Source organism: Pseudopipra pipra, chromosome 9 (assembly GCF_036250125.1).
Source record: "Pseudopipra pipra isolate bDixPip1 chromosome 9, bDixPip1.hap1, whole genome shotgun sequence".
Taxonomy (NCBI): Eukaryota; Metazoa; Chordata; class Aves; order Passeriformes; family Pipridae; genus Pseudopipra; species Pseudopipra pipra.
The window spans coordinates 2,712,018-2,735,734 of NC_087557.1; the positions used below are offsets into that span (position 1 = coordinate 2,712,018).

Consider the following 23,717-nt stretch of genomic DNA (forward strand, 5'->3'; position numbering starts at 1 on the left):
ATAACAGGCAGGTGCCTTGCATGTTGCACGCAGAATATAAAGGATGTACAATGAATTGGCAACTGGATTAAATTTGTTGGGAATGACATGGGAAATCTGGCAGTGTCAGGGAGAAAAATCTCTTCTCATGTAAATGTGCATATAAATTCCTTAATTATGCTTTAGTGATTATATACCAGAAATGTTTTATATTTTAAGTGGGGTCGTGGGGCAGAAATTTATTGGGCAAAATATTCTATTTAGTGCGTGGCACAGTATAATGAAGATTTTTTTGCTTTTTACCATAATATGTCTTCATATTACATCATATAATGTGTTTTAATCCTAACTTTTATATCCATGGCCTTTGTTATAAAGAAGTTGTTATAAAACTTCTGAGCTCTGATCCAGCAGCTGGCATTTATGGATTCTTTCTTCCACCTTGGTGCCTTAAATTCATCTTCAGCTGGATTAGGAGGACTCCTAATGTCCTTCCTTCCACTGCAGATGCTCATCCCAAACCAGCCAAGCTCGTACTTCGGACAGTGCCAGATTTCTGAGTCACTCCAAGGTTTTAAAAAAATTCAAATTTATAATGGTGCCTTGGAAAATAGGACATCACTGGGAGTTTCTCATAGAAGTTTCCTGTTCTGAGACCATCCAATGCCTGTACAGTTCCCACCATGCCAACTTTGGATCAACCAAACTCTTCAAATTCTTCCTTGCCACCGAATCCCAGAACTGCTCAGGCCTGCAGAGCAAAGGGTGGAAAAGTGGAGGGCAAGCAGGAAACATGTAGAAAACATCTTAAGGAATGTCACTTCTTATCAGTGCATGGAATGAGGCGGAGTTCCTGTGTGAGGAAGCGTAGAACTGAACCTACAACAAACCCACCGTGCGTGGCAATCTGGGTTATAGGACACTCCAACTCCATCAAAGAGCTTTGGCTCTGTTTGTTTGTCAAACAGAGGAGCAGCTGAGCACAAAATGAATAACAACTGAAGTGGTTGTTGCACTAGAATTATCCAGTTCTGAGAGGAATTAGCTTTTAAAATGCTTTACAACATGTAACATCATAAAAAAAACCCCCAAGACTTGAGGTATCTTTTCTTCCTCCTTGGAATCCTTGAGTCAGATCTTACTCCCCTGTCCCCCTACCTGGCTACTAATTCCTTTAACAAAGGCAAGAGGAACAGTGAGGAATTACATGCCAGGCACTGGCTGTAGGTCAGGAGTCGAATTATGGAAAAAAACCCCAGTTCTTCATGTATTTTCCAGTATGGTCCTTTTGAACCTCCCTTTGCAGATGGCAGCGTGGGAGGAAAACTTGGAATTCCATAATACAGTCCTGGTATCTAAAAGGATAGTGCAAAAGGAAATGACTCTACAAAAGGAAGTGACTGCAGGAAACAGAGTAGGGCAGAGTTATAGATTGCTCTTCAATTGGAACCTTTACGGGGTTTTGAGCTGCTCAGTGTAGGAAGCAGTGCTCACTCTTTCCTGTGTGGTGAAAGATTTTTCTGTGGACCCTCCATTTCACCAACGTGGTAATTTGAATGTGAACACCATGAGGTAGTTTTCCCAGGAGAACAAGAGGCTGTAAACTTATCCCTGTTCACTAAACACATTATTATTGGGCCTTAGTATTGTGTTCTCTTCTAATTTACCTTTATGAACCGTAGCTCAAAGCAGCCCTGATTAATGGTTCCCAGCAAATGATAGGGAACAGTAAATTCCCCAGGGCTTTTAATGCGACTAAAGACTTTCAGTGAGCAAATAAACAGCAGAGGAGAATTTATTAACTACTGTCCAGGGGAAAAAATCCTGTGCCACTGGGATACAGTAGAGCAGGAACTCAGTGACCAGTCAGTTCCCTATAACATATGGGCATGACAGACAGTGTTTGAGCTGACAAACTGCTTCCAGGCAGCCATTTCCAGACCTTTTCCATCAAAGATCTGGGTGAGCAGACCAGTTCCACATTAGGGGGGGGGCATCGAAATCATTCAGCTTTCAGAGACAAATAAGCCACTCACCTTGATCAAGTTGTACCTGTGACATGAGCTTTCCTCTGGCTGGCATTCCTCACCCCTTTTTTTACTTGGAGGCAGAAAAAGAGATCAGTTAGCTAATCCCCATGCTAATCTGCAAGATAAAAATTCAACTAACTACCAAGTGTTATCCTTCAGACTACGGTTTTGACACTATTATTTTTGTCCTTTTCCACTTGGAAGTGGAAAAGCAGTAGAAATTGTGATTGTCTCCAAATGCCCTTATGAGAACTCTGTGATATCAAAAGCCAACAGATACATGATACATGTGATATACAAGCCCAGCACACCTCAGGTGGGTACAGCAGAGCTCAGGGAGTTCTTTCCGCTTGAATTCAAATAATTAAATGTGCTTCACAGGAGCTGTGAGTGTTCTGACACTTGGGCTTTTTGAGGCAGAGCACAGATCCGTGCACTGACACAGTAAACTCACTGCAAGCTCCTTTTTTACTGTGAAAACGTACATGTCATTTCAGGTTAATTTTCGGGTTTCTGTACCCCGGCTGCTTAAGCTCCTCATTAGCATGTCAATCCTTGTTTAGACTGTGCTATTCATCAAGTGTAGGCAAGGATTATTGCTTCCCCACTTAACTGGGCCTGGTGGATTAGATACTAAAAACCAGACTGAATGTTGTTAAGCAGTACTTTCATGCTCGACACTCCTTAATATGTAAAACACTAAGCACACAGACAAAACCATAAGCTGCCATTTGTAGATGCTAAAAAGTCCACAGCATCTTCCCCCTCCACAGCCTGTGACCTGCACACTTTCATTTATTACACCTGCCTGTTGCCTAAGTACCCGTTAACTTTTTTAACAAATCTTACAAGCAACATGAAATTAGAATCACAGAATGTCCTGAGATAGAAGGCACCTACAGGGATCATTGAGCCCAAGTCCTGGCCCTGCACAGGACACCAGAAGAATCACACCAATGAGATTTAATCTCCATGTTGATGAATGGGGCTGTGGTGTTGAGCTGTGCCCAAGAGGCACAGACATCTTGGGGAGCTACAGAATTCATCACTGCAACAGTACCAGAACCAGCACAGCCAGGGGGGCATTAATGGTAACCTTTTTTTTGTCTTGTTTCCCCAGTAATAGTTAATAATAGCTTTACAGTTACAAGTTAGAGTAATTTTTGTCAATAGACCTGACAAACACCAACTTTACTCTAAAAAGGGAATTTCTTTAGCTAGGATAACACTGAAATACCCCACTAAAACTATTTTTTGCTAATATCACAAAATATTGTACCTATACCTAATAACCTCTGGTACCCTGTTTCATCTTCCTCACTGTGCACCCATCTCTTGCCTCCTGTTTAAACTTCACCCACCACCATCTCCCACAGCAGGATTAATGGGGAGACGGTGAGTTTCCACTGTCTGGAATCCACAGGCTGCAATCAATGCATTCCCATAAAAGAACTGCTCTCCTCCACATGGATGTGCAGGAATGTTTGGGAGAAGCAATGGCAATGCACACTGCCTTGGATGAAGGGAGCAGTTCATGCTTCTGAGATCGCTCCAAGTTCTGCAGAGACCAGCAGCATTACATCAGTCTCGGAGAAGGTATTCCATGCTCCCACAAGACCTGGATCAGCCAAAGAGCTCACCATGAAGGGTAACAGCATGGATGCCTGCAAAGGAACCAACCATGCCTGACATGGTTGGAAAACCACTGCAGCAACGCTATTTGCACAGCTTATTACACAACTAAGAGAAATCCCCACTGAGCCCAAGCTGTAATTTGGAATCTGCTTGGCAGAGAATGGTTTTAGACACTGAAAAGGTTTCCTCAGAATGCCTCATATCTCCAACAACCACAATTAACAACAGAAGGCTCCAAAATCCAAACCCAAACCCAAAATCAAACATATGGCACGTAAGTCTGTACAAACAAACTCTTTATTAAGAACAAAATCATACAACTTGCAGGAAGTTCCCTAAGGGCATGATATATTACAGAGCTGTACTGGTACTAAGGAACCAAAACGCCAAACAGACTGGGAAGAGGAAGAGAGGAATTTGGGAGAGGAAGTCCCTGGAAAGACTTCACTGCACTTCCACCACTACCAGTTGGCCCTGCTCGGGTCCCCGTAGCCTCCCCGGTAGCCCCCGCCCGCTCCTCGGTACCCCCCTCCTCCCCCTCCTCTATAGCCGCCTCCACCTCCGTAGGGGCTCCCTGGGTATCCTCGTGCTCTGGAGCGCCGGCCGGAGTATCCGGAGTATCCATACCCGCCGTACCCTCGGCCCCTGTGGGGGCCTCCCCAGCCCCTGGAGCCGCCGTTGTCGTAGCGAGTCATCTTGGGGGGGCGGGGGCCATCCCCGAACCTGCAACGACAAACAGCAGAGCCTTGAGACAGCCTCACAAATTCCGCTTCCTAAAGGCTGCAGGAACTGCCAAGATCCTCAGCTGAGCCACCTCTGATTTCTGTAACAGAACAGTGTTGGAACCACACCTTTTCCACTTCGGAAGCTTTCCTCTGCTTCAGAAGCAAGGCATGAAAACAAGGGGCGATCGAGGGGTGCAAGCCCGGCCAAATATTTATTTCCACAAATAGGTTTGCCCAAAATAAATCTGGATTATCTTTTCTTTAAAAAGTCACAGTGTTTTGCAAAGAGGTGATGACAAGCTTTTATTGCCAAGATTCATGTGTCCTGCCTGTGGAAACAGGCGGTGCTCTGTCCCCACCAGGCTTTGCAGGGAGCATTCCACACACCCAGGAGCCGAAGCCCGCGGCTCCTGCGCCACCCCAGGGCTCACCTTGTGTTGGCAGCCAGGAGGGCCATGCCCGCGGCCGCCGGCCTGGAGAGCTGCCGGATAACGGTCAGCATGCGCTCGTGTGCCGGGTCCAGCTGCCGGATGATGGCGGGATCTTTGGTCACCTCCACCACCAGGGCCTCCACGGCGGCGCGCAGGGCCGTGATGCAGGCGGCCGGCACATGCGGCATCCGCAGCTTGATCCTGCGGCACAGAGGAGGGTCAGAGCCACCCCCACTGCCGGGCACCAAGATGGCCCGGGGAGCGGCTCTTCCTTGAGCCACAAACCTCCAGGCTCATCTCTGAAGTTCTAATTTGGGGCAGATTGGCCCCACTGAAGGGCCAGATTTGAAAGATCCCTAAAATTTGACATTGCTAAAATGTAACTATTCTTCTGTCGAAATTTGTTCTTGAATTAAAACAAAGGGCCATGGAGATGCTCCAAGGGCTGGAGCCCCTCTGCTCTGGAAACAGGCTGGGAGAGCTGGAGTTTCTTGGGCTCCAGGGAGACCTTAGAGCCCCTTCCAGTGCCTAAATAGGGCTTATAAAAAGGAGGGAGAGGGACTTTTTATGCGGGCAGATAGTTACGGGACAAGGTGGAATGGTATCAAACTGCCAGAGGGCAGAGTTACATGGGATATTGGAAGAAATCCTTCCCTGGGAGGGTGGGGAGGCCCTGGCACAGGTTGCCCAGAGAAGCTGTGGCTGCCCCATCCTTAGAAGTGTCCAAGGCCAGGTTGGATGGGGCTTGGAGCAACCTGGGCTAGTGGAAGGTGTCCACCTGAGATGAGCTTTAAAGTCCCTTCCAACCCAAACCATTCTGGGACTCTGTCATTCTATACATTTCTTTGCCTCCATTTCACCAACCAGGGGGAAAAAATGAAAGAACAAAAAGACACCCAGATGGTATTTGGTCATGGTCACAAAATTTACACTGCCAGAGGCAATCACTGTTCTCCTCAAGCTGTTTCCAAGACTTGAAAACAAGGTTTCCTCAGCCTCTGTCTGGAGGCCCAAAACTCCTCATACCTCTTATTCACCTTCCAGTTAAAGAGGAAAAACCCAGCAGTTATTATGGAAACTGCCTGGTGTCCTGTTTTCAGCTGAAGCAGATAATCTGCATGGAACAGAGCTCCAATAAACCCCTCCCTTCCTCACAGGAAACAAAGGTGATGCCTTCCCAACACACCTGTGGTGCAGGGCCTGCTCTGGCCCTGTTCTAGGGATATTTTTGTCCACGGAACTGACACTCCCCCTCAGTCAGGGGGCTTGGAACTGGATGGGCTTTAAGGTCCCTTCCAACCCAAACCATTCCATGATTCCATGATTCTGAGCACCAAGGAGGTCCATACCAGTCATCCACCAGAATGAGCTCCCCATCTGACAGGACTTTCTTGGAGGCAAAGAGGAGCAGCTGCAGTGGGCTCACCAAGGTCATGGTTTTGGCAGAGATGGCTCGTGTTCGAATCTGCAGGTGAGAGAGGAAAACAACTCTTGAAATGGAAAACGGATCCTTACCTTCCCCTGGACACTGAAACTGAAGAGTTTTGTGAAAAAACCCCCACCCAACAACACACGAAAAAATCTATGTATAATGTTAGGAGATTACGAGAGCAAGTGCACAAACAAAATTTAATGCCAGGCTGATGTTTGCAGTGTTTCTGTACTGGCTGGTGTAAAAAAACCCATCAAACCCCAACAGCTATTTAGAAATACTCATCTTCTGTGTCTGCAGTTATGCAGCTGGGGTTTAGCAAGAGCCATCTCATGCTTTGCCAGCCTAAAAATGACCAAGGCACAGCTGAATTATCTTCCCACCTTTTGCATTGCTGGGGCTGTGATGAAAAGCTGCTTCAGTAGAGTCCTACTCATGCAAGTGTGCCAGCCTGCTTTCTCACTTTATAGAAACGAGACCTTAAGCTTGAACTCGAAGTGAGCACTTGGATTTCTGACCTGAGCCAGAGATAACAGCCCTGACTACCCAGCTCCTGCCCCTCACTTTGAAGAGGAACAGAAGAGCAGCACTTTAGATTTCAGCCTCCCACCCTGACAGCTCCTCTCTCCCTCCTTTCGCACAGCAGAATCTGTCGTACTTGTTTGTCCTCAGGGAGAAGATCTGCTCCTACCTGGAAGTCACTACACACACTCAAAAGAGAGAAACTTCCAGAATAAAAACTGTGGCAAGGAAATGGCCGGTGCAGAGCCCTGAAGTTCCTGGTGAGACAGAGGACGCCAAGTGCAGCAGCAAATGGACAACCACACCTCAGAGAGGAACTTCCCTTCAGCAGGTACCTCCTGGGCAGGGAGAGAGCTGCACACAAACCCTTCCTGCCCCCCAGCCTCACCCAGCTGCTGCCGTAGCCACTGCTCAGCCACTACCTTAGTCACCCCTCGTTTGCCATGTGTATGTTGGTTTAATAAAGCAAAGCTTTTTGAGCTCAAAAGTCTTTTGGTGTCTTCAGGGAAGCTCAATTTAGAGAGATGGTCGAGGGGGATTGAAGGTCTGACCCTCCTGGGATCCTGACACAGAGAGTGAAGAGGGGCAATGCCTCACCACAGCTCTGAACTATGGATGTGAGAATCCAGATTATCAAGGCAAGATCCCAGCCAGTGCCCAAAGGGGTTAAAATTTCATTTGTTACCAAACATAAAAGCATTGCCTTTGTTTGCTCCTACAAATACGGGTGAGCAGGAGCAGCTGAGCTCATGGAGGCCATCGCTGGAGCACAGGAGATCTCAGAGGGCTTCCAGAGACATGTGCTGAGTACACCAGATCCAGGGGATGGAGGAGCACATCCTGGGGACCCTGGGGAAAGCATCCCGGGGTTCTTAAGAGATGCTTGGGAAATGGGAATTGCCCTCGGCAGATGACAAACTACCTTCAGGCTGAAACAGGAGCACCCCACTTCCATATTCCATGCCCCTCTTTTCTCCCTGGATTCATAAGTAGCAGAAGTGATAAGGGTAAAAATTCTCCTGGGAGGCTGAGTGACACCAGGACCACATAAAGTACACTTTCTGGAAAGCAAACCAACCAACAAACAGCCCCTCCCCAAAAAACAAGCTAAATATTGCACAGTCAGTTTTTTTCCTTATGGCTTCTTTACCAAGAAGAGCCTCTTGAACAATCTGGCAGCACATGATCAAGAACAAACCCAAAAGCTTTACCTTTTCTCCAAAAACGAAGAAGGGTGATGGATACTTGATGTCCTGGCTGCTGAAAGGGCAGTTGACAGATGATTTGTGGATGAGAGCGTTGTGCCCCTCCGTGGTAAGAATTTTCCTTTTCTCCTTGTGGTAGCAGACGTTGGGATAGACCCCAAAAGCCAGCAGGGAGATGACAACATCCAGGTTATTATCTGGGCCAGTGTTGTTGAATGGCTGAGTCATCAAACACTCTGTTGGCAGAGAACAGAGGAGTGGCTCAAATCCACAGGACATGGTGGAGAGCACAGCAGAGCTGTGATCCAGGATCCTGGATCAGAGCAGGGCTGTTTAGGATCCTGGACCAACGCATTTTCTGATTCAGTCCACTGGTAGAGGTGCATCTGCTCCCCAATGACCTCTGTGCTCAAGAGCATTTCAGCTCTACATTCAACTTCTAATTTCTTAATGGAGAGCAAAAAGCTGAAAAATACTGCTAACAAGGAGGTATTTTTCTTTCCCAAACTCTTCATAAACAAGGAGAGAGGGGGTTGCCCAGAATGTGCTGTACCACAGTGTGTTTACTGTCATTTGTTCTGGAGACAGAACTTCAGGGGGAGGTCAGAATGGATGCTTTTATTAGTTTATTTGTTACAAACCTCCCCAGAGTCTCTGGGAGCTTGTTTTCAGGTCATCTTGCCCAGAAAGAAAGTTAAGGGTAAATGCAGCAGTGATCCAAGCAGCGCGAGGAGAAAAAAATTAAAGGATTTTAAAGAAAAAAAAAAAGGAAAAGAAGGAGAGATAAACATCTACTAAATCCAACCAGACAAACCATTTCACTGAGCTCCTCAGCAACATTTGGCTAATTCAGAACCTGGTCAAATTTAAGAATTTTATTTTATTTTTTTCCTAGAAAATGGAATAATTTGGCACACTGCTGCACATCCCTCCTGCAGCAGGAGTCACAGGGAACACAACACTGTTCAGCTCACACAGACTCCCTGCTCAGGCTAAAGGAAAGGAGGGGGGAAGTACAGCACGTTTTGGAGATGTAAAAGTGAAGGAGAAAGAAAACCAGGGAGGTAACACTCTAAGGACAGCTGCTTAATAGATTTTCAATCCTGCAGTCCTAACCTCAGCCTTCAAAACCAACCTGTGTTGCACCACAGCCATCACAGCTTCTCTGCTTTAGGAGACAGCACTAAAATTCCATCTAAAAGCAGAGCAGTGTTATGGCAAATCCACTAAACCCTCTGTGCTTGTGTGTTCAACACAGACTATCCTGCTTATTTATTTATCACCTCAGAATGAAAAATGCAAATTCTTAAATTACTGTGTCCAAGTAGAATCACCTTCAGGGAAGCCAGAACTAATAAGTATGTCTTTCAGCTGGACTTTTGCTTCCCAAGTCATTCTAAGAGTGGCCATGCTGAGTCTTTTGTGCTCACAAAACCTCTTCTCTGCTTCTTCACCACCCATTCTGAAAAGCAAACAGAGGGAATTACAAGTCTGGTCAGGGAAGGGGAAAGCTCACACTGTGTTACCCACGACTCCCCCTCAGCAGCTGCGCCAGACAACGTACCTTGCATCGTCCCAGGCCTGGAAGACAGAGAGCAAAGCCACGTGATCCGAGTACCTGGTCCCAGCAAAATTCCTATGGACATAACCCAGGCGTTTGCCCTCATTGATGAAGGGCTCAGGGAAACAGGTGGCAGCAGAGATGGTACAAACAGCATCTCCCACGCTGAAAGGAGCCACAGAAGGGATCAGGGTCATTCAGTTCCTGCTGCAGCACCTGCTGCAGGCTAGTTGGTAGCAGTGCAGCTTCTCTGCTACAGACCTCAGTAATCTACCAGAGTTCTTCACTGAAACACTCCTCTGGAAGTGGATGTTAAATCAGGTCTATCTTCCCTCCCCTCCTCCCCATCCACACACCACCTTCTTTAGGTGAAAAGGACCCTGCAGCCATCACAATGACAAAGAAAAACCTGGGGATTCATTTTAATCCTTACCTCAGTGCCAAATTCCATGTCTCCCCACCTCTAGTTCACGGTTATACTTAAGTGTTTCCAGTCCCACTCTTAATTCATAAATATTCGGGCTCCACTGATCTGTTGCAGTGAACTCTCAGTTTCATAACTACTTCATTCCCTACACTAGAAGTTATTTCTCCTCTGCTCCCATGAATATTCAGTCTGCTCTCCCCAGCTGCAGCACTTATTGCTCATCTAGATATATTGTTTTTTCTCTCATACAGTGCATGTCAAGAGGCTCAGGAACTCAGAAAAACAAGAACAAGACACTGAGATGAGTACTCAGCTTACTAAAAAATGCAGCCCATGATCATCATCTTGCCCAGACGAGGCTCAATGGGAAGCTTGGCCAGGATTCTTCCAAGAGGTGTCAACTCATCGTTGGAATCCAGGGCATCCAGCTCTGAAACAAGATGCCTTCTGATCAAAGGGGGTTAACTAGTCCCAGAAAGCCTTAGATAAGAAATGCAGAGTTTCTGTGTGTTTAAATAGAACCCCACCTGTACTTAAGTTTAATGTTGTTTACAATATTGCCAACCTGATTTTCAAAACTGGACTAAGGTCAGATAGATTTTACTTTAGCTTTACAGATGTTTTCCTACCTCCTCCACAGTTAAAATAATCACTATTTAATTCACATATGTGTTTTTCCATTCCTTTTTTAGTTTGTTTCTGTACAAACCACCATTACATTGCTAAACTTTCTTCAAGTCCCTATATTTGATCTAATCACAGCCAACTGTCGAGTCTTCATTGCTGCTGCCAGATCACAGAATTCTCTTCCTCAATGTCCTAGTTAGAACAGCTGGGACCAATTCATCACTGGATGGGTGTAATCCAAAACTGTGTATTCTATAGCCTTCCATGCCATTTCCCATAAACTGTTATCAATAGAGCATTTACACACTCTGCCCAGAGCAGCCTGACTCCTCAGGCTATAAACTAGGCGTTAAGAGGCCTGCGAGATAGGAAGATGTTCCTGTCCTCACACCCTTTTATGGAATTCCCCGCTGAGGGAAGGACTGAGCATTCCTGCCTGAACTGGAGAATATATAAACTCGGAGTTTTGGAACCTTTTTACCACTCGTGGGATCCAGAGGAGGACTGCAGCTCACCGCTCTCAACCAGACTGAGACCACCACCCTCAACTGGACTGCAATCACCACTTTTGACCAGACTGCAACAGCTCTCCCACCAGCAGGTTTTTCCCCTCTCCCTTTACTTTGGACTCAGGGGGGCCCAAGGAACACCACTCTGTTCATGCCCCAGGGTGCTGGGTTATACATTTGGGTTTTGTGGGTTAAGACCAATTGTTTGTATAATCATACTTATTGTATTATTTTATTAAATTGTTATTCTGACTTATAATCTCTCTTTTGGGTTGAGTTCATTTCCCCTGCTGGTTAACTTTTAAACCAGCACACTCAAAAAGAGACCACCACAAACTCTCTCTTCCATGAGGCTTTACCTTCCTTTTCCCCCTTCCATTACCTACAAATCATCACCTGTATTCATCCTCAAAGCTATCAGGAGTTTTTTTACATTAAAAAAAAAAAAAGCTTTGTAGCCTCAGCAATTAAACAGGAAAGGAAACACATAAAGGACTCCTTAGCCACCATCAAATCCATTTTTTCTTGGCACCTATTGAACCCAAAAGCCTAAAGAATACTTTGAAGAGTAACATCTCACCTTCCTGAAAATGTACTAGCAGTGTACCTGCACTGAAAAATCACAGGTCATCCAGGAGAGGGAGGCACCTGCAGAAACAGCTACTTGGTGTTAGAGCTGAAAACATTTGCCTTTTCCCCTGGCTCTGCACTTCTTATCTACACAGTGAGAAAAGCACTTACAATTTTAGACCAGAAAGTCATTAAACTTGAATACCTATCCCCAGCTCTGTTTTTCATTCTGGTCGCCGGCCTGTATACAATCAAGCAGATATTTCAGTTGTTAAAAATTTTAAGAAGTGCTTATTTACTGACATTTGCAAAGTATGCTGAGGTTTGACATCACTGCTTTACATCTAAAGCATAAATTTAAGGTTCCTCCCTGCCCCATTTTATTCATATTCTAGTTAGTTCCTCAAAAAAAGTGGGGATACAGCTCAACTCCCACCTCAGTTTCTCCTGGCTTTTTATGCAGATTTATAAACTGGAGATTTAATTACCTGAGAATATTGGATCTTGGGTCAGCAAACTGTACAAAGCTGTAATTATACAATGAACTAGCAACCTCTCTTTTTCAGTGCTTTTACAGCAGCTTTGTGAAAGTCTCAGGCACTGGACTGAATCTGTGCTGCACACAGCAGTGCCACAGCTGGAAAACAGGAAGCTGGAAGCTAACATAAGTTACTGGTGAAACAAAAAAACAAGCCTCGAGTTTGAAGGCTCAAGTTTCTCAAAGGAATGACCCTCCACTTGGGAATTCAAGTATTTCTTCAGCTGCACAAGCCACTGCCACCCACACGGTGCCTCCAGGAAACACCTCGGAGTGTCCCACAGCGTGTGCTGCTCACACAGCCCAGCAGGGGAGGTGCAGCCTTGCTCAGTGAGCAGGGACATGGAAAAGCACTGGGACACAGGGAACACAGCTCCAGGAACAGCCTGAGGGCAGCCCAGGTACCTCTGAGCGTGCGCTCCGCCTCGATCACCGCGTCCAGGGGCGGTGGCTCGATGGCCTTGGCCAGGAACTGCCCGATGCCGCCCAGCCGCAGCAGTTTGATGCTCAGAGCGATCTCGTGGAGTGGCGTCCGGAACATTTCGGGTGTCATGTGAGTCTGCAGTCTGGGATGAGAAGAGAACAAAGAAGGGCACGTTTCACTGAGCACAGGCTTTGATCACCACGAGGGGTCATTGCACCAGCACAAACTACTGCCCTCCAAAGCCCCTGAGCCAACCCACGGCTCTCTCTGTGCTCCTGGAGCCTGGGCCCTTCTACTAGGAAATTCCATGCTTCTCCATTCTCCTCTGGGCTAAATCTGTACTGGGAATGCACACAGGGTGTAGCCCTCACATCCCCACTGCCCGCTGTGGCTTCTACCACGAGCTGACCACACGGAGCCTGCATGGCTGGAGCCCCATTCCCAGCATGGCTGTGTCCAGCCCTATACATCCCTTACCATCATCTCCTCTTCCACTCCTAAGAGACAACCTCCTTGCAGCCCTTTTGTACAAGCACTTCTCTACCTGTCCCATCAACTCCAAAACCACCCACTCCTCCTGCACATACTTCTCTGATCACTAAAAAGATTAAGTATTTCTGCTGGATGTTTTCCAAAGGTAATTTTTTGGTAGGAAAAAAGACCTGATGGAAACACACAGAGCTCTCAAGTCTTTAGCATAGTGATCCTTTGTGTTCCTTCAGCTTGCTGGTTGAAATATGAAGTCCAGGGAATGACTGCACTCAGCAACAGTAGCTAAAAAAGGTTTCAAACACCTTGAACAGATATCCAGGTTCAGCTGGCACCAGATTTAGACAGTATCTCTCAAAAGATTATCTTCACAAGTCCACAAACCCTTTCCAAGGCACCATGGAACTAGTATATTTTGAGTTTATATTCTTTCAAGGAAGGTAACTTTAAAATCATGAAGTCCCATGATTACTTCAGTAGCCCAAAATCAGGTCCCTGTCAAAAATTGTTAATTAAAATCACTCCACTGTACTCAACAGCAGATCTAAATAAATCTGAGCAATTCAAGGAGAGCTTTTGATCAACTGATGCTTTCAGAGGTTACAAAAAGTTGAACATCAAAACAGTTATGCTCTAACAGTCAAAGAAAGGGGCACTGGAACTTTCATGAGGGAGATCAAACATAGAGTGTAACAGCTGTGTAGACTTTTCCAACCAGCAAAGAGATTTCCATGGCTCTAGTAACGGAGAAACAGCTTGGCAGAGAGAAGAGGTCAAAAGTTTCAGCTGCAGGGAAGGTGCCAGCGGAGCATGAAGGGGCTTCCTGGCCATGGAAGGGGATGCAGAGAAAAGCAACATCTGCTTTCCCTGCTTTTTGCCACTTCCATGACAGAATTGACTGTTATGTGGAGAGGCCAGGTGCCCTCAATGTTTGCAGGCAGACTAGAGCCTCATCCTCACTACAAAGCTCTTTTCTGCCTTGCCTCAATTCCCAAGCAGTATTATTTTTCCCCTGAGAGGTTCTGCAGGTTGCAGTGAAGCTCTTACTGGTAAAATCATCAGCTACTTATCCACCTCATACTATGGGTGAAAGCATTTCGCATAGGTACATTTTTTAGCCAAAGAACTGCGATATTTCGGTGTGAGCTGACATCACACATCTCTCTATGCCTTCTGCAGTGATTTCCGCAGTGTGACCAGAGCAGCACACAGCAGTCTGGGGGTATTTTGTCCCTGCAGAGCACGGCCTCACCTCTCAAAGCGAGCTCTGCTGCACAGGCGGAAGCAGAACCCGGCCCGCACACGCCCAGCTCTGCCTTTGCGCTGCTCCAGGTTGGTTTTGGATGCCCAGACCGTGGCATAATTTGTCATGTTGTTGTGAGCCGTGAACAGCTTCACTTTTTGCCTGTTCCCGGGGGAAAGAAAACACTTAAGATCAGAAGCTCTTCACCTTATGTCCTGCCAAATCAGTTCTTATTTTATTGCTTGAAGTCACATTGCTTAAGAAGCCAGCCACCCTGTCTGAGTAGCTGAGCTTTGGTTAGTTAGGCATGGATCTGGAAGCTAAAGCATCACTATAAAGCAATGCCCCAAGCCACACACAGAATGATGTTCTCACAACTGCCTCAAAAGCTTAAAATTATCTTAAAATCGTGAGCTCCTCAGGTGCACTTTGCTCAGAGAAGCAAGGCAGGATCTGTAGGAGACTACAAAAATCTTCCCTCTTTTCCATCAGACAGACACTGAGGGTTTGTAACACTCATCTGGCAGATGGCATCCATCAAATTGGCGTGGAGACCCATTGACACCTCACATGAATAGTGCCAGCATGACCAACCCAGCCCACTGAGATGCCAGCGTGGTGTGTCACTGTGCTGACCGGCTGAAGACAATGCTAATTTGTCCTGAGTTAGAGTCCTCATGCTCAGCTCTGGGAGCATGGGAACACAAGGCACCTCTGTGCGCTCCCAGAACGTTTTCTGCATTCCCAGGGGTAGGATTTACAAAACAAAAAGCTGCTTCATGAACTCACTTGCAGGAGTCAATAACAAAGACCACGTCGTTGATGGTAATGCTGGTCTCCGCAATGCTGGTGGATAAAATAACCTGTAAAAACCAGGAATTGCAAAGTGACGTTATTGGTCTGGAATAGCTGAGGATGAACAGCAAAATAAACTACAGAACTTAAATAAAAAATTCAGCAATACATTCCCCAAAAGCCCAGAGCTGCACACAGAGAAGGCTCCCTTACTTTGGTCACTCCGGGAGGCACGGGATCAAACACTCGACGTTGTTCTTCCAGAGGAATTTGGGAATGCAGAGGTAAAATCCTGTACTGGTGGCCTCCTACAACAGGATTACAAGAAGGTTGGTAATTACTACTATGTGACTCTCATTTCTTCTTTGCACAACATAAAAATTTCTGCTCATTCACTTCCACAACAAATTAGCTCCCTAAGCCTCTCATCCAACTCCCATCCTCGCACAGTCAATAGTTTCCTTTGAAAAAGATGAAATATAATAAAACAGCTGCTTATACCAAAGCGTGGGTTCATTTCTAGATGCTTCTGCATTGTATAGATCAAATTCCAGCCAGGCAAGAAAACAAGGACAGCTCCTGGGACATTCAGAGTCTTGATATAAATCAGCAGGGCCTCAATGAGCTCAAAAGAGGTTTCTCTCTCGTTCAGCTGAGCCATGGAGTGCTTTGTTTCTGGGCCATATTCACCACTGCAAATAAGGTTGCAATTGGCCTACCAAAAAAAAATAATATAAATTAATTCACTCAAACTATAGAGAGTGGCTGGCCAGGCACACAGGAAAATGAGATATGTGGGTAGTTGTCTCTCAAGAAAAACTGGCCGTCTTTTAAAAATTTCAAATGACTGGCCTAAACAGAAGTTTCAAATCTACAAATTAAAAGCTATAGAAGTGACAGTTTCTTGACAACGTATGTGAGCACTGACAACATCAACTGCAAGCAAAGAAGGGAAAGAAACTAAATTTTCACCCTGAAAAGGTATCACCAAGTTCATGCTTCCCTGTTTCTTCTTCCAAGGTCACCAATCTTTTCATTTTCAAAACCATTTCAGTTCTAGCTTTAAAGAGAAGTAGATTGACAAAACACAAGAACTTCGGCTTCAGTGAAAAAGAAATTCTTCAGTTTAAAAGGGCAATGGGAAAACTAAGTTGTATTGCTGAAGTTAACAGCAATCTCAGAGATTAAAAATAGGAAAGCTGCTACAAGTGTTTTAGTTCAACAATGCCACATGAATTACACTTGAGTTAGAGCCCTAAAACTGGCACTTGTTCAATTTTTCATATGGAAAAAGGTCAAACATACGTCCTCATCTTCACCACTTTCTTCATCCTTCTCTTTCTTCTTCTTCTCCTTTGGTGGAGGAACAAACTGAGTCATTTGAATACAATCTTCCAGAAAATAATCTGCAAGGACAGACAGGTGATCAGGACTGACTGCCATAAACCTGTGTAATAATTCTCATCATCTCTCCAGAGTCTCCTGACGTAACTGGGATGTTTCAGAGTATGAACAAAACAAAAAGTAAAGCAGTTGCTGGAGGTGCAACCAATGGTTTACCTTGGACAGGAAAGGTTCTGCCGTAGACCTCGATGATGGGACAGTTGAAGAAGTATTCACAGAACATACTAGTGTCAATGGTGGCAGACATGAGGACAACCCTGATTTCAGGGTAGGCCCGAATGACATCCCTCAGCACCACCAAAAGGAAGTCAGTCTGCACACAAGGAGAATAAAAGAGTCATTAACTTGCTACTCATAAAAAGCAATATCTTCCCAAGAGACCAGAAGGAACTACACAGACATACACATTTACTGAACAGAAATTTTACTGGACAAGAGAAGTAACAAGTAGCATAACAACATTCTGTAACCAGAAACTGTTGTCAGTGCCTTATTTTGAAATTACTGCAATTTCTGGGGTAAGTGAATTTTAGGATTTCCAGTGTAAAGAAGGTAGTCTAAAAGTAGTCTGCTTCCTCCCTAACAATACATTACAACCTCAGGTCTTTATAGACTTGGTTTACACATAAAGTAGCTACAGTTCATAAATAAATAAAAATGTGCAGGTGTATGTGAAGTTTATAGTTCTGTTTAAACATGACATTTATTTAGTTTTGCCATGCAGTTAGGCAGGCCCTTTGTTCCAAAGGTATAATTCCTATCTCAGTCAAAATTTCAAAACTTGTATTTTACATCATTAACATAAAATTAATTGATGAAGAGAAAAATGTGCGTTGTAATTCCACCCAAAGGAGACCCCAAATTCTGTCCAAACAAGCTTAAATATCCTGTCAGAACTTTGTGCTTGCTCTCGCTCTCATTGTGGCAAGGCTGAAAATGATACAGAATAATCAAGGGGACAGAAAATGTTTCCCATTTCTTAAATAACATGCAATCCCTCCCCTACTTCTACTGCAGGGTCTGTAAAATATCACCAGTAATACAACACTGTCAGTAGGAACGGAACTGCAGTGTAACAGTGCAATTTAGTGTGCTCCCCTGTTTGGACAAGATGTGCTTGTGCTGTGGTGTTCTGTTCTCCAGAGGGGACCAGGACATTAGAGATGCTAACAGGCAAAAAGAGGGCAGCAAGGAAGCACAAGTCTTTGCTCTGCTAATCAGGTAAGGAGTAATTAAGAGCTTCTAAAAACATTATTGAGGATGGAAAACTGACATATATGTCCCTTAGTAAGACACAGTTTGCTCTCACATGTTGGCTACTACACACAAACACATCCACAAGTTAAACAGTAGCACAGAGAGATCAGGACTGCAGTCAGCAGCTCACTCACATTAATGTCTCTCTCATGGATCTCATCAACAATAACATGGCTAATGCCACGAATCCCAGTCTCCACCTTTCTCAGAAGAACACCTGAAAAAGCCACATCAGGTAAATGTTCCTGTAACAGAGCAATCTTCCCCCTCTCAGCCCCTGGTTTAAAAACCAGGAAGTGTGCAGGCTGCCCAGCCCCTTTTCCAACCCATCTCTAATTTCCAGGCCTTCATCTGTACAAGTGACAGCAAGGGCATGAAGCATTAGCACCTGAAAGACTTTCACCCTTCCCACCCAATGCTGCCTCCCCTTCTGTCTTTTAAGGACAATCATATGGCAATTTTACCTCTTCATGGGATAATTTCTGTGTGCTATCAGACCTGTATTACCAGACTTCTAAATAACAGCCTTAATTTTTCTCTGCACGACAGCACATCAGCAAACTTGTACCCAGAAAAACCCTTTTCAATCCCTGAAACAGGCTTCCTACAAATTTTAACCGAACCACACCCCTGCTTTTGCTGCTAACTCAGAGTGTGGACCCATAAGGAATAAGCTGCAGAGGTAGCAAAGCAGTACAGACCCACGGTGCAGAACATGATGCTGGCGTGGGGCCGAGGCAGCACGGACTCGAAGCGTACGCTGTACCCGCAGCTCTGCCCCGGCTCCTCTCCCCGCTCGTAGGACACGCGCTCTGCCACCGACACCGCGCTGATCCGCCGGGGCTGGGGGGGGAAAGGGTGCCCTGACTTAATGATCAGCTTACAGAACTTTATCACAACAGCACTGAAAGCAAGAAAATAAATCGGAAGTGCTACAGGTGTCCTGCCCTCAGATTTCTTCACGGAGTAATCATTAAATGCCAGTGTGTGTAACGACATGTTTTTTTCTTCTGAAATGGTTAATTCTACATATGAAATCACAGAGCAGGGATATGAGGATACATGGGAACTACCAGCTGGCATTTGCCAAATCTTTTCCCCTCGGCCTGACGAAAAGTTTTTGCCCGGGAAAGGTACAAGCCAGATTATCCAAATTGAAGATCTGTGAAAGAATAAGGCTCCAAATGAAGACATACATAGTGCTGAGGTTTCTCCTACTTGTATTACTGAGGAGAAACCTTTATGAACGATGTCCTGCAATGATAATCAGGTTCCTCAGCACATTCTTCAATCATTTAAGGCCAGGCTGGACAGGGCTTGGAGCAACCTGGGATAGTGGAAGGTGTCCTGGCCCATGGCAGAGGTTGGAATGAGATGAGGTTTATGATCCCTTCCCACCCAAAGCATCCTGTGATTCTGTCCTAACTGACCTGTGATTTCTCATATCCACCCCAGAAGTGCACTGGTCACACATCCCCACCTGTGTCACCACGATGTTGCACTCGGCAGCCCGGCCGGTTCTGATGTGTTCATCCAGGATGTACTGGGGCACTTGGGTGGTTTTGCCACAACCAGTGGCACCACGGATGACAACAACAGAGTTCTGACGGACTGTATCCAGAATTTCACTCTCAAAATTCTTCAGAGGTAAGGCCTCTCTCTCTTCTTGGATCTGGAAAAAAACCCCCAGCACATTTCCAAAATCTCCAAAAATCAACCTGTTCTGCTCCACATCCATACCCTGTCTCCCTTTTCTACACTTTTCCCTTATACAAAGGAAGAACTTTGGAAGAACAGATAACAGTTTGTATTTTTTCCTGACACAGCACAACACATCCCCTCACCCCTCCCAGTGGAACATCCAGTCCTTCTGAAAACGTGTATTTCTGCTGAAATCCAGCCTTACACACTTTGTAGACATTATGTTCAACCCCTTCTGGAAGAAAAAGAGACTAGTGCAAGCACAGCATGTCACAGGAAGCACACTTACCCTCTGTAATTCCTGATCCTGCTCCAGACGGTATATGAAATCACTTTTCAGATCCATGCTTATTTGCTCTGGAGTGAGCTGCAAGTACAAGACATTGTTTGGAGGCTTTTTGACTCCTTATCTACATTCTAACTTCAATATCAAATCAGGCACTCCAACATAATCATCCCAAATGTCATCATTTCCTACACAACTCCCTGAAATCAGTTACATCGATGAGCTATTTAATGTCATTCATTCCAGCATATTAAAATTAAATGTTCATCCTCAAAGAAGTTTCTCAAAAAGATCCAAAACACTGAAAAAGAACAATTGCTTAAATTGAAACACTTTTAACTGCTTGAAAAACACACTCTAGTCAGCAGGAAGCCAATGAGATGATCATTCAGACAGGAGTTTTTAATGTGAGGAATGAACTAATGTAAGCACAAAACCACCCACAGAGCAGCAGCTGAAAAGGGAGAAGTGAACAGAGAGGGAAATTCATCAGGCAACTCCTGTATTTCAACTACCAAAGAATTGCAAAGAAACTCAAATTTGTTACCAAAGAGCAAACTGCTTTTGCTGCAAATAAGTTTGTGCACCACAACTAGCACTGATGAGATTTGAAGTCAGCTCAATTTGCAATGTCCACACATATCCTGCTTATGTGTTTAAAACAACACCCAAATCTACATCAGCTCCATATTTTTTAAAAGTCAATACATAATGATCAATGTTAAATTGATGTAATTTATCGAGTGAAAGAAAGTATTAAATTACTGGTTTGGCCATACACACTCTGATTCTCTGTTGTAGGAAACTCAAGTTCCTGCCCTGAGAGTCTTTTCTTACCAGGTTATACCAGCCAGACCAAATTACCCTCTGAATTTGACAACCCAGTAATTTTCCCCTTCTCCCTCATTCTACCATGCCACATTGTTGCTTTTCATTTGTTCTGTGCTAATTGGGACTAGAAATGACAAAAAATAGGAAATTTGGCTGATTGTGTAATGACACTTGGCATGGAGCAGTTTCTTCTTCCAGAAAAAAGTCCTAGCATGGAAACATGGGAAAGAGAAGTTAAGGAGTTATAAATGACATGTCCGTGATCTTACCTTGTAATTTCAATTATAAGCTTTGTATGGGCTGCAGAGTGGAAAGTAAAAAGTGAAACAAAGAAGAGAATTGGGACACTCAAGACACTGCTGCTCAATACCTAGTGAAACACAAAGTAAACACAAAGAATTCCCTGCCTCCAGGTCAAAAAGGGAAGAAATTTTATCAGTGGACTGTTTTCTCCTTTGGAATAGCTTATACTTTATATCCTGGGGGGAAAAGCATTTAAAAGTTCTGGAAGCACAGAGAAAACAATCAACAAATCAATTTTTTAAGTTAACCTTACATTTGCCAGAGGACCCTCATCAATATTGCAGCCAGTCCAAGGGTTCCAGTTGGAATGAGGTGGTGACCAGGGAACAACTCCTGTGTGACTTTGTCTCTGTGATGGCTTGAATTGGGCCAACTTTCCGACATTGATCAGAACTGGATTACTGGGATCTTCAGGCTACAATTCCAAAAGCAGAGAGGGCAAAGACAGGTGAATGCATTAAATGAGCAGGTGTGATGTTACACACTGGAGTATCTCAGCCACACACTCACCGAAGGCACAATCTCCAGGGACAGCTCCCGGACAGTCTTTTGCAGCTGATTTTCTAAGTCAGGAGACAGTGACACCTCATAGGGTTCCAGCTAGGAAATATTGAAAAACTACACGTCAATATACACAAAAACACAGACTGTGGGAGCCAGAACTGTGGGCTGAACCATCAAACAGGGCCAAAGAGTATCATCAGTTCAAAATTCGCATTCTTGAAATGTTTTGGTGACTTTTCATCAAATAAGAATCTATATTATTTTTAAATATTCGAATTTCATTTTGGAGGAACACATTCTCAAAGTTGCTACCAAACACCTAAATAATACATATTATTTGGTATGTGCGTATATATATATAGAGAGAGAGAAATTTGAATACTCAGCAAATGCTTATGTGTCAGAGAATGAATCCAAACAGCTGCGCATAAACAGAAATACTTAAGCTTGTAGAAACATTTTACTGAAAAAAGCGTTTGTTACAAATACTTTTTCATTTAAAATTAGTTACTGCTCCATTCGCATACCCATGGAGTTGTATTTCTGATCCAAATCACTGGCCAGAACAGAAACAGCTGCTAAACTAAAGAAACAAAATCAATAACTTGTAAGATGTTAAAATATGGAGAGCAGACTCTAACTCACTCGTGTTTATGGCAGTGCTTCTGTGTCATGAAAGGAAAGCAGTAATTCCGGCCCCTCCTCCCAAACTCACCGACTCCCCTTTCTTCTTTGTCTGCCCAGAGTAAGGCTCGATGACCCCGAGGTGGTAGAGCTGCCTGACCAGGGAGAGGGCACAGGACTGTGCTGCCAGCTTTTTGTTGGACCCATGCTCGCGGCTGAAGATCCCTGTGGCACACAGAAGTCAGAGCTGCAGGAGCCCATCAGTCACACAGCTTCCACAGAAGATACTACTCTGAAACAAACTCTCTGATTGTACACACAGGGAAGTTTCAAATCTTTATAAATCCAGAGTTTCAACCTAAAATCCAACAGCCCCCTCCAGCAGCTGCCTTACACTGGCTGTGTGATGTTACTTACTGACAAGTCCCGGGAAGTCTTCCCGCACTCAGTGTGCATGATTATCCAATACCATCCAGCAGCATCACACAGAGGATCCCTCACCTCTGGAAGTGGCTCCAACACGTAACTATGATAAAGTCTGTACCCATAAACATTCCTCCGTACCAACACCTGCCTCTTGGTAAGTTTAAAACTAAATAGGAACACTTACTTCTGCCCAGCTGCTTCACATAAATGGTCATTTCTGCGTTAAAGCTCCTGCAAGAGAAACAACACAAAGGTACAATTACCAGTAGCTGACACTGCAAACATATTCACTCTTTCCAATGTTTCTAGGCAAAGACACCTCTGTCCTCAGTTAGAAATTGTCAACTCATCAGTGACCAAGGTAAAATATTACTGCTTTTAGTCCCTTTAACCCCAAATTAGTCTGTAACACACCTGCCATCAATAGAACCAGTAGATTTGATAAGAAGAATCCTGCAAATGCCGCTGTTCAGCATTGAAATTTAAAGCCTTATTACTAGGAAATATGTTCTGAGCTGTCCAAGTTTAAGGAAACAATTATAAAGCAGGTAGGACATTAATGTAACGTTAATGTGCACCCTACTGTACCATTAACTGTATCCCACATTAGTGATTAGATGATCTAATCACACGATTATTAGATTAGATCTAATCACTAATCACACTAGTGATTAGATACTAGTATAACACTAGTAACTCACTAGTAACCTGTGTTTCACAACTCAGATGCACCATTTGATACAGCTACTCTGCTTTTTACCACATGATTGGCCAGCCCAGAGCACAGCCAAAACCAAACCAGGTCATTCAGTCACAGACCACAGAACTTATCTGCACAGGAGGAGACAGAATACTTGAATTTGCATGAATTTCCGTTCCCTTATTGCCATAATCTGGGAACAGCAGAGCAACTTGTTACTGAGCAATTTACTGAGCAACTTGTTACTCGAGTAACAGAGTTCCTCAAGGTAACACTGCATAGCAAACCTAATAGTTTGCTTAGTAGGCATGGGACCAGTTTGTTTAAAGGTCAACTGGTATACTGATCACAGAATCATAGGATCATGGAATAGTTTGGGTGGGATGAGACCTTAGAGCTCATCCCGTCCCACCCCCTGCCATGGGCAGGGACACCTTCCACTAGCCCAGGTTGCTCCAAGCCCCGTCCAGCCTGGCCTTGGACACTTCCAGGGGTCCAGGGGCAGCCACAGCTTCTCTGGGCAGCCTGTGCCAGGGCCT

General features: G+C 44.8%; 1 protein-coding gene across 2 annotated transcripts in view; it reads right to left on the reverse strand.

The window, feature by feature from the left end:
• Positions 1-3,919: 3,919 nt before the first annotated feature.
• Positions 3,920-23,717, reverse strand: part of DHX9 (DExH-box helicase 9) — a 36,154-nt gene continuing 16,356 nt past the window's right edge. For both annotated transcript variants that reach the window (XM_064664097.1, XM_064664093.1), the window contains 22 exons: positions 22,663-22,709; positions 22,144-22,277; positions 21,435-21,524; positions 21,178-21,339; positions 19,794-19,871; positions 19,284-19,475; positions 18,505-18,646; positions 17,938-18,020; positions 16,703-16,859; positions 16,448-16,548; positions 15,644-15,857; positions 15,356-15,450; positions 15,137-15,210; positions 14,357-14,509; positions 12,597-12,757; positions 10,266-10,377; positions 9,524-9,685; positions 9,294-9,421; positions 7,966-8,195; positions 6,150-6,265; positions 4,801-5,001; positions 3,920-4,367 (listed from right to left, as the gene is read on the reverse strand). In XM_064664097.1, the coding sequence (XP_064520167.1) occupies positions 4,106-4,367; positions 4,801-5,001; positions 6,150-6,265; positions 7,966-8,195; positions 9,294-9,421; positions 9,524-9,685; positions 10,266-10,377; positions 12,597-12,757; positions 14,357-14,509; positions 15,137-15,210; positions 15,356-15,450; positions 15,644-15,857; positions 16,448-16,548; positions 16,703-16,859; positions 17,938-18,020; positions 18,505-18,646; positions 19,284-19,475; positions 19,794-19,871; positions 21,178-21,339; positions 21,435-21,524; positions 22,144-22,277; positions 22,663-22,709 (3,094 nt within the window). In that variant the 3' untranslated portion in view covers positions 3,920-4,105. The remainder of the gene's footprint in view (positions 4,368-4,800; positions 5,002-6,149; positions 6,266-7,965; positions 8,196-9,293; positions 9,422-9,523; positions 9,686-10,265; positions 10,378-12,596; positions 12,758-14,356; positions 14,510-15,136; positions 15,211-15,355; positions 15,451-15,643; positions 15,858-16,447; positions 16,549-16,702; positions 16,860-17,937; positions 18,021-18,504; positions 18,647-19,283; positions 19,476-19,793; positions 19,872-21,177; positions 21,340-21,434; positions 21,525-22,143; positions 22,278-22,662; positions 22,710-23,717) is intronic.